Below are 17,487 nucleotides of genomic sequence, written 5' to 3'. Positions count from 1 at the left end.
GGCAAAGTTGACGCAGTACATCATTAAAATGATTAAATATCAAATCATCTTATCAGGAACAAGTTAAATAGAAACAATACTTTATTTTAAAAAAGCCTCAATTGTATTGAGTAAAATTTCATCCATGATTTTAAATCCATCATGTAATTAATTGTAGTGGCTCAAAATGTAAACATATACTTAGACTTGTTTTGATAAGCTTCAGATTCAAACTAGTAGTGGGCGTATCCTGTGCTAGTTATTATCTTAAATAAAAAGTTTGAATGCTGTTTCAACCATATATCTCTCTATATATAGACTGGAAATCGGAAACAAATTCTTATCCGCGCTTGATCAATTCACAGACCTATAAATATAGATTGTTATGGACGTAACACTTTTTCAAGTTGTAAGGGAAGTCGCCTCAAATTTAGGAAAATCTATCTTTTCTGTATTACAAAAATTCATGATCTTTAGTTTTCAAAGTTTAGAAATAATGCAAAATCATTTCTCTGATTATCTTTAGAATGGGCTATTAATCACATAACTTTATATTCACGCTAATATATGAAACCAAGCCATATCCTGTTAGTTTCCATTGAAATAATGTTTCAAAAATCGCTGATCGAAATAATTCATATCTGTTCATTCTAATCATCTTATGCACATTTAACATACATAGATTGATTACCTAGATCTTTCTAGATTATGTATCTAAAAATGGCAAAATAATAATTATGAGACGAGAGTACTCTTATTTTTGATGTTCAATTTCTAGATCTAGATCTAAAAATTAAATTATATGTTACATAGGTTAGGGTTGAAAAAAACAAACTTTTTTTTTCTTATAACTACTTTACAAAAAAAAACCGCCATGTTTCAACTTTTTAAAACATTTACACGACATTCTTTGTAGTGTTAAAATATTTCCATGTCCAGTCTAGATATAGGTCTATGGTTTCAACCCTATTTGAGTCTTATATATTGACTTCCTATTACAATAACAAGATCCCATATAAAACAAAATTAATTAATTAGAATAAATAAAATGTTGATTTTTTAAAAAATTGATTCATGTGTTGTCTTCGACAAAGTTTATAAAAGTTTCAACTTGTTCGAAGAAAAGTGGGAGAAATAATTTGTAAAAGATTTGATCAGAGTGAGTTAGTAGACGTTTGGTAAAAACGGAAAGTTCAACGCTATTACCTGATGGCTAGCGTGGATTTAACAAACAACATACACAGAATACCCAAGTTGCATCTCATCTTTTTTTTTTTTTTTTGGGGGGGGGGGGGGGGGGGCTTGGGATCACATCAATAAAATCTTATGGAACCAACATTGAGAGGCTTATTTTAGTTCTATTTGCAGAGGTTGTTTTTTTTTTTTTTGGGGGGGGGGGGGCGATTACCTCAAGAGTCGGATGTGGACCGCTGACCGTAGTTTGAGGAACACTGAATTACTCCATCTATTCCTCCTTCACCACTAGTCCCAGAATCAGTTCAGCTTGTACACAGGTCATGAGATCTTTTTTGTCACAGAATCAGTTCAGCTTGTACACAGGTCATGAGAACTTTTTGTCACAGAATCAGTTCAGCTTGTACACAGGTCATGACATCTTTTTTGTCACAGAATCAGTTCAGCTTGTACACAGGTCATGAGATCTTTTTGTCACAGAATCAGTTCAGCTTGTACACAGGTCATGAGAACTTTTTGTCACAGAATCAGTTCAGCTTGTACACAGGTCATGAGAACTTTTTGTCACAGAATCAGTTCAGCTTGTACACAGGTCATGAGAACTTTTTGTCACAGAATCAGTTCAGCTTGTACACAGGTCATGAAATCTTTTTTGTCACAGAATCAGTTCAGCTTGTACACAGGTCATGAAATCTTTTTTTTTTGTCACTGAATCAGTTCAGCTTGTACACAGGTCATGAGAACTTTTTGTCACAGAATCAGTTCAGCTTGTACACAGGTCATGAAATCTTTTTTGTCACAGAATCAGTTCAGCTTGTACACAGGTCATGAGAACTTTTTGTCATAGAATCAGTTCAGCTTGTACACAGGTCATGACATCTTTTTTGTCACAGAATCAGTTCAGCTTGTACACAGGTCATGAGATCTTTTTGTCACAGAATCAGTTCAGCTTGTACACAGGTCATGAGAACTTTTTGTCACAGAATCAGTTCAGCTTGTACACAGGTCATGAGAACTTTTTGTCACAGAATCAGTTCAGCTTGTACACAGGTCATGAGAACTTTTTGTCACAGAATCAGTTCAGCTTGTACACAGGTCATGAAATCTTTTTTGTCACAGAATCAGTTCAGCTTGTACACAGGTCATGAAATCTTTTTTTTTTGTCACTGAATCAGTTCAGCTTGTACACAGGTCATGAGAACTTTTTGTCACAGAATCAGTTCAGCTTGTACACAGGTCATGAAATCTTTTTTGTCACAGAATCAGTTCAGCTTGTACACAGGTCATGAGAACTTTTTGTCATAGAATCAGTTCAGCTTGTACACAGGTCATGACATCTTTTTTGTCACAGAATCAGTTCAGCTTGTACACAGGTCATGAGATCTTTTTGTCACAGAATCAGTTCAGCTTGTACACAGGTCATGAGAACTTTTTGTCACAGAATCAGTTCAGCTTGTACACAGGTCATGAGATCTTTTTGTCACAGAATCAGTTCAGCTTGTACACAGGTCATGAGAACTTTTTGTCACAGAATCAGTTCAGCTTGTACACAGGTCATGAAATCTTTTTTGTCACAGAATCAGTTCAGCTTGTACACAGGTCATGAAATCTTTTTTGTCACATAATCAGTTCAGCTTGTACACAGGTCATGAGAACTTTTTGTCACAGAATCAGTTCAGCTTGTACACAGGTCAAGAGATCTTTTTTGTCACAGGATCAGTTCAGCTTGTACACAGGTCAAGAGATCTTTTTTGTCACATAATCAGTTCAGCTTGTACACAGGTCATGAGATCTTTTTGTCACAGAATCAGTTCAGCTTGTACACAGGTCAAGAGATCTTTTTTGTCACAGAATCAGTTTAGCTTGTACACAGGTCAAGAGATCTTTTTGTCACAGAATCAGTTCAGCTTGTACACAGGTCATGAGATCTTTTTTGTCACAGAATCAGTTCAGCTTGTACACAGGTCATGAGATCTTTTTTGTCACAGAATTAGTTCAGCTTGTACACAGGTCATGAGATCTTTTTGTCAAAGCTCTTACAAAACTCAAAGCAAACAAAACGAAACAAGAAAGTTTTTTAAAAATATTACAACGTCTGTCTCAATTTTTTTTTCTTTCGACCGGAAGTCATGTTTTTTTTTTTGGACCAAACATTTAAGTCGACAGACTGACCTTGTTTTTGGATTCCCGCTAAAAGCATGGCAATATTTACTGATTTAAAAAAAAAAAGACAGACTTTCACATTACTGGCGAGTTAAAAAGGAGAAAGGAAGGGCTGGGGGTGGGGGTAACGACTAGAAAATGTTGACCTCCTTGTTTTGTTGATTTATTGAATAAGTCAAAATGTCTTTGTAATGCTTCCCAATGTCTCTGAAGCTTCTCCTGTACAAACAAGCCGTAATGTCTGGCCTACATTAGAACTTCCTTCATAATGACAATAAATGTGAAAGTCTTCCCAAACAGAACATTTTCAAATGGAAGTTTTTCTTTACTCTGTTCTTTTCATGCTCCTTTTCTTTATCTTTTTTAAAATCATTTTTTTTTTTTGCTTTCTTGTTCTTTTTTTAAATACCTCTATCTAAGCTATTACTCAAAAACGACTCTAACGATTTTTCTAGAAATGTAACAGTTGAAGTTTATCGCTGAGATAATGATTATTAGCTTGTTGGCCACACGGGGACCGTCATCATTTTTTTTTTCAAGAGAAATGAAATAAGTTTAAATTTGGCTAGAGATCTAGATCTACACTAGATCCAACATCGGTTTTGAAAGGATTATCACGTTCTTGAAATGACTATCGCTTTCGGTAATTTCCGAATGCAAGGCTTTTTCTGTTCAGGCACATTCTTTTTAAAAATATCTAGATCTAAAGTCTTATCATTGGAATATTATCGAGTGTACTAGATCTATACGTTCGCTTAAGCAGGAGTTTGGTCTAGGGAAGAAAAGGGGGGGGGGGGGAAGCATGGTAAAATACTATTCCATTGTTTTAAAAATCCAACATTAATATTTAGAGAAGTATAAATATTGCATAAAGGAGGTATAAAGGAGGTATAAAGGAGGTATTGTCTTTATAAAAAAGTTTTTTAAAATGTTTTTTTTTAATTGTATCCTCTTTTCTTCTTCCTGTTCTTGTTTGTTCACTTTTTGATTTCGGACAATTTCGTTTTTTATTTCAAGCAAACATTTTCGTTTTTCTCTACGAGTAAATAAGAGGAAAGAAAGTTAAGAGTACATCGTATGTACTCAGCAGTGGCATAGCGATTGATTTGATGGCTCGGCGGGCTTGAACTTTTTAAGAGCCCCTGCATTTTGACATTTGAGATTATGGCATGAGATAATGTACATTATAATATATAAGACTAAATTCCTATTGGAACAGTATATAAGTAAAATTTAATAAAAAATATATCATTAAGACTCTTTTAATGAATAATACCGTTGTTTATTGACAAGGCAATGCTAAAGTTACTCGATTCATATCTATAACATCATCTAGATTCTGAATCAATGTAGTCCATGAATGCTAATCATACATGAATTGCAATGTTACATGACAGTGGCGTAATGTTTAATATTTATTGTCACAAAGAAATTTGGACATTCATTTTGGGGCCTTCCTCAAGTGGGGGCCCGGGAGACTTTCGAATTCGGACCTCACCTCGCCACCACTCTAGCTACGCCACTGGTACTCAGTAGCACCTCCATATTCAGTGTTTCATTTTCATCACTATTTCCGAATCTAGAGATCTGGGGAAAAAAACTTGAAATTTTGGTTGAGTGGTATAAATCTGAGTTTCATTTCTTAACACCATCACCCCTTCCACCCCCCCTCCCCACCCCCATGCTGACAAAGATTATTGGACCAGAACACTGTCGCGTGCTAGAGCATAAAATAAATGTGTTCTACAAGAACAGAACAACACATTTTGTTTTGTTTCACTTTCGATTTCAGGTCGTCTAGTCACTCTCTTGGAAAATGTGGTCGGCAACGCCAGTGTGGTGACCATACTGGCCATCAGCATAGAGCGACACCGAGTGGCCTACAATTTCTCGCCGGCCACGGCCAGCTATTGCAGCGTGATCAAGTCCTTCCTGGCCATCTGGCTGACGTCACTCCTGGGCGCCTTGCCCATTTTGTTTATAACACAATTCCAAAGCTCACATTTCGCTGATGGTGAGTATTCAAACTGGACGAAGTACTCACAGAGAGAGAGAGAGAGTTAAAGGGAGGGAGAGAGAGAGTTAAAGGGAGGGAGAGAGAGTGGCATTTTTAAGGTCTCGAGAGACGATCTTTCCCTTTACAACTTCTTGTGTGACTTTGGCGGCTAATCCTTGATATGTAGCTGCTTCATGGGTGTAGCCGGGGGGGGGTGTTCAAACCCCCACCCCCCCGAAATGAAATCCCCCCCACAGGGAGGGGTGTCGGAGTTTAGTGACTAATCTTTTGTTTTAATTTTTTTATTTTAGGTAAAATTTTAATACTAAACCATCACATGCCCTAGCACAGCCAAGGGGGTTTTGAGTTTAAAACCCCCCACCAGAAGGTTTTCAGTTTGAAAACCCCTACCAGGGGGTTTTGAGTTTAAAACCCCATACCAGGGGTTTTGAGTTTAAAACCCCCTACCAGGGGGTTTTGAGTTTAAAACCCCCTACCAGGGGTTTTGAGTTTAAAACCCCCTACCAGGGGTTTTTGATTTTGAAAACCCCTACCAATGGGTTTTGAGGTTAGGGGTTTTGAGTTTGAAAACCCCTACCAATGGGTTTTGAGTTTGGGGTTTTGAGTTTGAAACCCCATACCAGTGGGTTTTGAGTTTAAAACCTACTACCAGGGGTATTGAGTTTGAAAACCCCTACTAGAGGGTTTTGAGTTTGAAACCCCAAACCAAAGGGTTTTGAGTTTAAAACCCCATACCAGTGGGTTTTGAGTTTAAAACCTACTACCAGGGGTTTTGAGTTTAAAACCTCTACCAGGAGGTTTTGAGTTTGAAAACCCCTACCAGGGGGTTTTAAGTTTAAAGCCCCCTATCAGGGGTTTTGAGTTTAAAAGCCCCTACCAGGGGGGTTTGCATTTAAATCCCCCTCATCTATAAAAGAAAAGAAAATGCAAATGATAATCCCTAAATTCCAAGAGCACATCTAAGGAAGATTTTGATTTTAAACCCCTCTCCAAAATGTACGATAAACCCCTCTTCAATATAAAAAAGCAAATTACACACTCAAAATTGTATGAGCGTAGCCAAAGGGGTTTTGAGTTTAAACCCCTATTCAGCTGGGTTTGAAGCTAAAAACACATCTTCAATTTAAAAAAAAAAGCAAATTTCGCAATTAAAATGCTATGAGTGAAGCCAAGCCTATTGGGTGTTTTGAGTTTAAATTTCCCTTCAGAGGGGTTTGATGTAAAAATACCTCTTCAATATAAAAAAAAAACAAATTACACACTAAAACTCTTTCAGCGTAGCCAAGCCAAGGGGGGTTTTGAGTTTCAACCCAAGATGGCTTTTTTAAAAGTTTAAAACCCCTCAAGATGGTTTTGGGTTTAAAATCCCCCTACAGAGCGTTTTAAGTTTGAAAGCCTCTCTTTTCAATATTATTTCTAAAGCAAACTACAGTCACCAAATTCTATGAACGTAGCTAAATGGGGTTTTGAATAAAAAAAAAACACAACTCAAGATTTATTTTAGTTTAAAACCCCCTACAGATGATTTTGACGATAAAACTTCCTTTTTTGATATAACATCTAAAGCAAACTATAGTCACCTAATTCCAAGAGCGTATTCAGGAGAGGTTACGCATTTCTACCAGTGGCGGGACTCCATTAATAGAGTGCAGTGAAGAGTCATCTGCCAAAATTGAAAAACACCAAATGTGGTTCTACAAAGATGGCTAAGACAGATTTCAGGAGTCAGTTATTGAGATCGAGTCTAAATCAAGGAAATCCTATGCCGAAGTGGGAGTCGACCCCTTAGTAAGGTTGTGACAGTGAGTCCCATGAGGTTTGCGGGACATGTTCTCCGACAAAATGAATTACGCATAAGAAGAGTTGCGATGACATCCTAGTACAACTTGGCGCCACACTTTCATGGAGGTCCTCAGAGCGGGGGGAGGGGAGAGAAAAATCCCCCCCCCCCGAAAAAAAATCCTCGCTACTCCCATGAGCTGCTTTAACAGGTTTGGCATCTGTAATCACCGGGCGCCGTTGCATTTTGGCCCTTCTTTTTAATACTGTTGTGTATGACATCTGCAATCCGGGACCCTTCTTTTTAATACTGTTGTGTATGACATCTGCAATCCGGGACCCTTCTTTTTAATACTGTTGTGTATGACATCTGCAATCCGGGACCCTTCTTTTTAATACTGTTGTGTATGACATCTGCAATCCGGGACCCTTCTTTTTAATACTGTTGGGTATGACATCTGCAATCCGGGACCCTTCTTTTTAATACTGTTGTGTATGACATCTGCAATCCGGGACACTTCTTTTTAATACTGTTGTGTATGGCATCTGCAATCCGGGACCCTTCTTTTTAATACTGTTGTGTATGACATCTGCAATCCGGGACCCTTCTTTTTAATACTGTTGTGTATGACATCTGCAATCCGGGACCCTTCGCTGTCCATGTGCCAGTTTTTTCCCAGCTTCAGGTCTGGTTTGCCTACATCACTGTACCGTAAGAGTTGACGACCAGCGACTCTCCTGACTTCTGTTTCCTTACTATGCTTCTGTGACATTGAAGTCGACCTCCTGAATACAGAGAGATACAATTTTGAAATATGTTTAGGGAATGATTTGAAAAGTTTGAAGAAAATATTTTTAAATATCATCAAAATAGTGAAAAGTTACAAACTCAGATGTAACCAATTTAAGAATAATTTTAACACAACCACGATTCTTAATCAAACCTTTATACCAGTCCTAAAAATCACTATGATATTACCATGAAATAGCCGTAAATAAAATTCAATCCAAAACAATCACTCACTCAAACACAATGTCTCTCACTAATTTAATGAGTTAGAAGAAATTGGACGTGTGCCGTAAGATGCCATGAGCACTGCTATACAAAATAAGGTTAGCCTAACTATTATGGCTGGAAAGTGTGTTGTAGCCCATAGACACACAAAGCATACCATTGAGAAATGTCTCTAGTTTCTTCTATTTTCCTAACTGATATATATATATATAGTGCTTTTTTTTGTAAAATAAAAATATGTGTCGGTACTTAGTGATTAGGTGCCGGTACTCAGTAGTTGATTGCCTAACTTTTAACTACTATAAATTAATAATATACGTTAAAATACAAGAAAAGTAATCATTTTTTCAAAAAGGCGCTGGTTCGCCGTATCGGTGGGTAAAATCACAAAAAAGCCCTGTATATATTATATATATATATTTATACAGAGAAAGAGAGAGAGAGATAGAGAGAAAGAGATTTATCGCCAATAAGCAAGAATATTTACATGCTACCCACCAGAACTTATTCCAGGCTTATGTGTCTATTCCAGGTACGCCAGTCCAGCGCTGTACGACTAACATTGATCAGACCTGGCACAAGGTCTACACAGTTCTGGGCAATCTAATATTCTACATCATGCCTTTGTTTCTTATTTTACTGCTGTATACCAAAGTAAGTCAAGGTGTTCTTTATGTCTTGATTAAATCAGTTGATTACACAAAAGGCTTAAATAACATTATATATCGTTCTGTTTAGATTATTCTAGCCGGTTATGACCCGCAGGCCTGTGGGCCTTAGTTTGGGTATTACTGATCTACTGAATTGTATTTAGATTTATGTCGAACTTGGAGAATGTTTCTTTACATTTTTTTTATTTTACCACAAAATTAAAGGTAGAGTGTGAAATGGGTTTACTCGTTCAGCCATGGAACTATACTAATGGAACAACAGCTCCTAGTTTTTACTAGGGGAGTGCCGTCGCGCATCATTTTCACGCATGGTGCAATATGGAGAAATTCAGGAGGATGCAAAAGAAGAAATTTACTCCTCCAGTCACTTGGACTGACCTTCAATGAGAGTAAAACTTTCCTACGCTTTATTTTATTAGATCTCTAAAAACTTCATCCATTTTCTCACAATGTTTTGTGATTTATAAAATTTTCCTGAATAAGGGATCGTCACTAAAGTTATTTTTTTAAGGCCACCCCATTAAAATAGCTGTTTTCAGTACTTTCACATTTGGGTATTTTACACAAAATCTGGATTTTTTTTTATGTACATTAAATCATTATCATCTGTCCCGCGTAACTAAATCCTCCACTTTTCCCGGTCACCAATGTTCTTAACAAGAGAGAGAGGCTGGTCCATTATTTGCGTAGTCCAGCCAGCTTTTCTTCTGACAAACCTTTTTTCGTTTATTCTCTTAAAGGATATTTTTTTTAAAGTTAGTCTTACAAAATACAATTCCAAACCAACTCATGCAGTTATCGTCTTTTCACAGTATTGAGGAGTCATCCTTTTTGCCAGCCAGAGTGTTAATTGGCAAAAGTAAAAAATTCATTATTTTAATTTTTTTAGTAAATATTCACAACTATATCTTTTATATAATAATATATTTTTTTAAATAATAATATCTTTTATATAGACATGCTTTAATAGATCTAATAAATGATTAACGCGGCCCTACCAATATGGGTATATTAATACTTAAATCTGGGTATTTTAAATTTCGAATGCGCATTTTTAAAAAACCGAACTTATCTATAGATCTCTTATATCTAGAATAATCTAGATCTACAACACCCAGACTTAGACTATGGTTCTAGATCTATTTAAAAGATATTTTTTAAAAAATAACTCAACAGATCTAATAAAGTCATGATTTCCACTCTATTTTCTCTAGATCTAGACCATACATGAGGTCAATATGAATGTTTATAGATCTAGTCTACGTCTAGAACTCTAGATCTATCGATCATGACTATAGTTGACTATACTGTCACTATACTCTATAGTCTATAGACTGTATTATACTGTAACTGTATTACTAGTATTATATTAGTGTATAGTGACGGTAATTATAGTCACTATAATCAATAGTGTATTGCCTGTAGATCTAGTACCTGTACTAATATTAGTAGATGTAGATCTATAATAATAATACTTTTTAATAGTAGAAAGTAGATTTATAATCTATCAATTCTATCTAATCTAGATCTAAATCTAGACTTCACTTTCACATCACATGATTATTGATACAGACAGTGAATGAAACGAATGCAGTGATTATATTATAGTTTATACTGACTTATAGCTCTACCAGTTGATTATCATCATCTGAGGTCATCTCGAATAATAATCTAGACTAGTATGTCAATGTCTCTATTAAAATAATTAATATCATCAGCCATATATCATTTTAAATATTAAAATAGTAGACATAGATTTCTATATTATAAATAGATAGATTAGATCTATAAAATATAATTTTACAAACTTTAGAAATGATTGATTTTATTTTTAATTGATCAGCCTTCTAGACTAGATCTAGCATCTCTAGCTAGACTCTAACCTGTAGTTTGTAGATCTTGGAATTGGATCGAAATTCACCTTCCTAAATTTTCTCTAAAGTCTGTAGCTGATTTGAGAGGCCCAACGAGGCAAGAGTCTATTACTATTAGTACTCTGTCTCTTGATCTATCTAGTAGGCCTACTTAGCTAGTAGTGCATTAGCCTTAGCCATAGTGTAGTCAAATCTTGACAACTAGTCTTCTAGATCTAAGCTTCTAGAATAATTAGATCTAGATCCAGTTTAGATTTAGAATATAAAAGTATTTTACTAGCTAAAATACTAAATCTACTGATCTAAATTCTAGATAGATATACAATATATAGATCCAGTTTAGATTTGGAATATAAAAATATTTACTAGCTAAAATTCTAAATCTACTGATCTATACTTAATATTTTAGATATTATATGACATCTACAAAAATTATTATTAAGATATAATTATAGAACCTAGACTAGTTATTTATGTACATAAAATATATAAATAAAAGATAAAATTTATGCAGACCTAGATCCCATAAATTTATAATTGATCCAGATCTATCAGTAAAAGTTACCTTCGATGGGAAGTTTTACCCAATCTAATCTATACAAGACAATATTTATAATCCATGCCTCGCCTACACCCCATACATTAAATAATAGTTCCCATTCCATGCCATGCCCAGACCCATGAGTTCATGAAATAATAGGCTAAATGATGTGGTGTCAAGTTGGATCTATCCCCTGAAATTCAGCACTTTAATATAAAACTCTCATATCTAGTTAATTATTTGCTATGACACTCTGATCAACTTGGACTTGTGTGATACATATATGTTTCTTATCAGATTTAATGAATGAAGTTTTGGTGCATTTTAAGGCTACAAAAGTATCATCAGGTGCATTCTAACCATTGGTATTTTTCCTGGCAACATTTCTATTCTAGTCTGTGATAAATTATAAATTTAAAAAAATGTTTGTAATGTTTCAGTTATTAACAAGTAGAACCATGCCAACCAGTTCTGATGATGTACCAGAATGGCTCAAGGATCATACTTATACTATTTCTACTCTCTGGGCAGACATTAATAATATTGGCATCCATTCAATATTTATTGTAAGTACTACTATACAATTTTTATTTTAGTTATCTAAAAGATGTTTTATGAAGTGTGATTTTCATGGTCAAGCAACATCCAAATATCGGGGATGGAATTTAACATTTTTCTCTAGTTTTTTTTTTTATAACACTCTTAAGCAAATTCATCTTTCATGAATGCCTAATATACTTGGCTGTTGTGCAGGCCATTCCTTTACAATAAACTGTTAGATGAAATTAGGCAAAATTATGTCTGATAATTTGTATGTTTGATACAACAATGTATTCAATTTAATAATATTATTTTTTAATTTTAATGTTTTCAAAAGAAATTAGCCATTATGCCTAATTGTATGATTACAGTTATGTTTGGAAATGCAAGAAAAAGGCATGCATTCCTGACAAGTCAATGATTGGTTGCACCTCTTAAAGGTAAGGTACTGCAATTTTTCCCTATGCACTTTTCTCATAAGCTGAAGTACTTGTATTTTTGAAAAACTAGTTTTCCATGAAAATGTAAATCCTAATATATGTTATAGTTGCTATTAGATGAGTGCAATGTCCATCAAATTAACTGAATATCTGCCTTCACCTTTAGTAATAATTCATAACTATTAAGGTCAGGGCCATGTCTACACATTAACACAGTAGCTCCTTTTAGGTACAGACTATTTTTAGAATAGCAAAATTATATAATTATACTTAATAACATATATATGTTTAGCATGGTCAACACATATGTCACACATATTTTTATTTTTTTAAAATCCTTTTATTTATTTTTATAACTAGATAACTTTCTGTTATGAGAAAAGATGAGATTCTTGGACTCCTGCATAGCACCACCAGAAAGGAAAATCCCATCATGTTGCAAAATAAAAGTCTTGGACCAATTTTAATTTAAGATATATATATTATACTGTAAGCTCTATACATATTTATGTATATCCTGTCATTCAGCCAACAGGTTTGGATTTAGTATTTCTTTAAATCTGTTTGATATTGTACTTGAAAACTATTAATCTGAGCCCCATTAAAACAATAGGGAGTGCAGTGAATGAGTGGTAAAGCACTTGGCTTCTGAACTGAGGGTTCCTGGGTTCAATTAAGACTGGGATTTTCAATTTCAGAATTCAAAAGGCTAGGGATACATGGCAATAGTAAGGAATAAGTAAAGGCAGTTTGGGGATCCATGGCTGAATGGTTAAGTCATGGGTTTGAATCTCTGTGAAGACTCAGGTAAAAATTTTTTTTAGATTTTTGGGTGCCCCTGAGTGCACCTAACTCTAATGGGTAGCTGACTTTTGTTTTGGAAAGTAAAGATGGTTGGTTGTTGTGCTGGCCACATGATGCACTGGCCAAAGAATCAAATGACCTTAACATCATCTGCCCTATAGATTGTGACGTCTGAAATGGGATTTTTTTTCAAAAGGTGGTTGGTTGTTGTGCTGGGTACATGACACCCTCGCTAACCATGGGGCACAGAAACTGATAAACTTTATATCATCTGCCCCATAGATTGCAAGATATGTAAGGGAAATTTTACTTTTTTAAAATTAAAATAAGAATCTATCAAAAGTAAACATAAAATATGGTGCATTCTCCTTAAAACTAAAACCTGGTGCGAAGGTTTAAAATGTTGGCAAAAAAAAGCAACATCATATATTCTTAATTCCCTTTGCAAAACTTACTGAGAAGAACATGCATGTTGTTCCCTCATAATTTTCTTGACAGAGGAAATCTTGTTTCTTGTTTATATTAGATTTGAATTAAGCAAATTAAGAAAAAAATTATAATCATTATTTCAAATGGTTGTATCTAAACCTTATGAATTATTTTTCCGTTAGAAGTATATTGAGATTAATGGATAATCATGAAATTGTAAAATAATTGCTGCTATCATTCCATTGACTAAAGAACCATAATTTTTATTTTTTTTTAAATTAATTTCAAAATGATTTTTTTCAAGCATAGAGTTCACATAGATCTTGAGTGAATTTTTTTTTTTATTTGACTAATGCTTCAATTTTATTGTATCATATTAGTTGTTAATTTTTATTACCCAGAATATTTAAAAAATGAGTACACTATTTTCATGTAATAATGTAACTTGGTATTCACACAATGCTCAAAATACACCATAATCTTTAGGCCATACAGATTTGTATAAATTAACTTGTTTAAATACATTGTAAATGTATATAGTTTGGATAAGAATAAAGTTTTTCTGTAGACAATTATTGTTCAAGATTTGTTGATGCTCCTGCTTAATCAATTATATATACAGGTCATTAGTTTTAACACGTCTGATAATAAATGACAGTACAAGTTAGTGAATGAAAATTTGTCATTATTTCAGCTGCTTTAGTCCTACATCAATGTGAGGTACCAGTACTTTGATTGTGTCATATAACAATTTAAAGCAACATTTTGAAATGAATAGTCTGTAGAATTGACAGTAAATACATTTAAGTGATGGGCTGTGATCTGCTTGAATTGGGAGCTGATCATGTATTGAATTTGTGTTTTTGATCTTTACTTCAAGTAAATGTTAATGAGCAATTAATTTTTAATGAATAAATAATTTAAAAATAAATACAAAAGAACCATAAACATCTACTTTAGTTTAATAATTTTTTTTCATCAGAACAGAATTTCCAACTTTGCATTCTTAAAATAAAATATAATTTATTTAGAGTAGAGTCAGAACACAAAATCATAGTTTTAAAATATTAAGTAAAATTAAGCTAAGCTGTGATCTCTTATAAACATTTGTATATAGACTATACACAATTTAATTATTATTTTTCATCAAATTGCAGGAACTACTACATGTACTTATGCCTATTTGACAATAAAAAACCATAGTCAATGAAATAGTAATACTAGTAAATGAGATAAAAGTAAATTTAATATCAATGCTATTGAAGCCACACTTGTTTTTTTTTTATCTTGTTTGGTGGACTGCAATTAAAGTTGCTATTAATTTCACTGATTGTCTTAGCTGAAATGCCAGTGTCGTCTCTTTGAATCCTAAGCTTATTTTCTTGGTAACTGGAAGTCCAGATATTTGGAGTTTCATTTTAAGCACCTATACTTTCCGAAATGGCATTCCGATAGGCTAAACCATTTGCCTAACATGTCATATGCACGTAAAGAGGTACCACAGAAATGCTTAGGCGCCAACTTACTTTAACTGACATAGAATAAGAGAGCACCTGGTTGCATACAGCTTCAGAACGAGACAGCAGGAGGTCACTTACAAAGGTGTGGTATACACCAATGAAAATTAATTGCCAAGGGTAGATGGCAAAAAAAACAACTGATTCTACCACAGGTGGACAATGGTTATGCCTGTGCTCAGTGTGGCATAATATGTAGGTCACAGCTGGGGCTGAGTAGCCTCTGGAAACAGCATTCCTCATAAGTCTTAGGAATCAAAGACAAGCCTATCATTTTTGTAGCATAGTTTGTAGCTTCTGTAAATGCATGAAATGCCGACACAAGTCCTCTGTGAGTTTGATGGATTATAAACATCTTACTTCTTTGCCTTATATTAAATGGTCCTTCTCTCTGTTCCTCTAGGTACTTGCATTTATCTAAATATCATTGATATATCGTAACATGTCATCAAAATAAAAGCTAGAATCTCTGCAACTCGTTTACAAGTCAGAAGTCATCAATAACACTTGCCATTTAAAAAATAACAATTTAGATTAGTCAAATCAGTGACTGATTATTCGATTCGATTCATTTAGGCCTATACATTTTTTATTTGAATATATAATGATCCTTTACACTTTGTGACTTTACTAGTATACTTTGGAGTAGACTTGTTGAGCTAAAGTCGGAAGTACACATTGAGTTTTACTGTTATCTACTAGATTACTAGATCTAGATCTATATATATTATATTATATAGAAGTAGAGAGAGTATCTCATCAATAGTATCTGTCATATCGTGATCAGCAGGTTTATAGATCTATTCCATGACAAAAACCCAGGCTAGATTTAGATCTACTGGTCTAGACATCTAGATCTAACTAGAATTAAACTAGAAAACTGAATTAGAGAAGTAGCTTTCTGGATCTAGATCTAGAACCAGAATCTATATTATTAATATTAGATCTAGTTGCGTCGAACGCTTAATTTTTGGTTGTTGTTTTTAATAAATGCACATAAAATACATTGTATTTTGGCAATAAAAATACCCAGTTGGTAGTCCAGTAATTCTAATAATTAATTAATGAATGACTATCAGTATTTGTTTTAGATCTATCAGATTCATATGACTATGACTTATTATTTAGGCCTATACTTATTTTGTATCATTCGTCCAAGAAAATCTAGCTCTAGATCTATTTCATTTTAGATTAGGCTATAGTTGTTGTTTTTTTTTTTGTCATTTTATTTAGGCTACAATATTACCGAGATGAACTTTTTTTCCCACGAGACGTGTATGCCTATAGCCTAGTCCTTTCGATAATAATAATAAAAAACGATTAGAAATGCGTAGCTTGGAGTGTCAAAACTGTATTAGGCCTCCTATTTTTATTTTTATTTCGTGCAATTTAGTATATCGTAACAAATACGCATTTAGAGGAACGGTAGACAGGTCTTCATCCAGATTTAGTGTAAATAAACCAAACACAGAAACACTGAAAGATTGTATTTTCGGAATTTAGATTCTATTTTTTTGAAAAAATGTGGCATTTTATAGGGTGGTCGAAAAAAATAACTTTTGTGACGATCTCTTATTCGGGAAAATTGTATCTATTATATCAGATAGTCAGAAAATGGATGAAGTTTTTACACATCTAATCAAATAGAGCGTACGAAAGTTTTACACCCATTGCAAGGGACTGACGGAGTAAATCTCTTCTTTGGCATCATCATGGATTTCTCCACATTGCACCATGCGCAAAAATGATGCGCGACGGCACTTCGACTCTCTTTGGCTTTGTAAAAAAACTCGAAGCTGGTGTTCCATTAGTATAGTTCCATGGTTCAGCATATCCATATCCAATATAAAATACTGTGAAAACGGGTTTACCCGATTTGTTAAAAAGTTTCGTTCTTTAATAGATATACAATTGGGTACTTTTTGTTTATTTTTAGGGCCCTCTGGTTGTGAAAGGAACATTAAACATACACTACGGTCTCCGCCGCGATCTAAGGAATATTTATACCAGGTTCTATGAAGATTGATCAAACGGTTTTCATTTGTATTTGGGACATACATACATACGCCTTACTTTCTGCTTTATAGTATAGATTAAAAATCGTTTAGGCTATATGAAATTAATGTCCTTAAATATTTATATGCAGTTGATGATGTTATACAATTATACAGGCTTATATAAAATTGATGTTATACAGGTTTATATGAAATTGCTGTTATACAGGTTTATATGAAATTGATGATGTTATTCAGACGAGAGCAAGAGAAGTTTAAATACCCAAGGGAGATAATTCATTTAAAACGTCAGATGATACAAATCATTATTACAGTCGTGCTGGTCTTCTTTCTAAGTCATACACCTTACAGGTAAATCTAACTCTTTGATGTTTGATACAGGTAAATATAACTCTTTAATGTTTGATACAGGTAAATCTAACTCTTTAATGTTTGATACAGATAAATCTAACTCATTAGTGCTTTAGTAAATAGCTCAACTATTTGATGTTTATTTTAAATAATTTTCA

At 34.0% G+C, this 17,487-nt stretch overlaps 1 protein-coding gene and 1 long non-coding RNA gene across 4 annotated transcripts in view; both read left to right on the top strand.

The window, feature by feature from the left end:
• The first annotated feature begins 1,587 nt into the window (after positions 1–1,587).
• LOC129927355 (rhodopsin-like) overlaps positions 1,588–17,487 on the top strand; it is a 37,372-nt gene continuing 21,472 nt past the window's right edge. Inside the window, exons 1-6 of the mRNA XM_056035954.1 lie at positions 1,588–1,848; positions 2,067–2,306; positions 2,525–2,726; positions 5,129–5,350; positions 8,680–8,801; positions 17,187–17,329. Of these exons, the coding sequence (XP_055891929.1) occupies positions 1,588–1,848; positions 2,067–2,306; positions 2,525–2,726; positions 5,129–5,350; positions 8,680–8,801; positions 17,187–17,329 (1,190 nt within the window). The remainder of the gene's footprint in view (positions 1,849–2,066; positions 2,307–2,524; positions 2,727–5,128; positions 5,351–8,679; positions 8,802–17,186; positions 17,330–17,487) is intronic.
• On the top strand, positions 9,730–14,018 carry LOC129927386 (uncharacterized). 3 transcript variants are annotated; one of them, XR_008779003.1, is made up of 5 exons: positions 9,730–10,050; positions 10,345–10,497; positions 11,674–11,799; positions 12,145–12,213; positions 12,574–14,018. It is a non-coding gene; the product is annotated as an uncharacterized LOC129927386 (long non-coding RNA). The 3 variants fall into 3 exon arrangements; XR_008779002.1 differs by lacking the exon at positions 9,730–10,050 and having other exon boundaries at positions 10,210–10,497; XR_008779001.1 differs by lacking the exons at positions 9,730–10,050; positions 10,345–10,497 and having other exon boundaries at positions 11,214–11,799.

This window comes from Biomphalaria glabrata, chromosome 7 (genome assembly GCF_947242115.1).
Source record: "Biomphalaria glabrata chromosome 7, xgBioGlab47.1, whole genome shotgun sequence".
Lineage (NCBI taxonomy): Eukaryota > Metazoa > Mollusca > Gastropoda > Planorbidae > Biomphalaria > Biomphalaria glabrata.
Note: the sequence above shows the minus strand (reverse complement) of the source record. Positions and strands in the feature narration are given on the sequence as shown.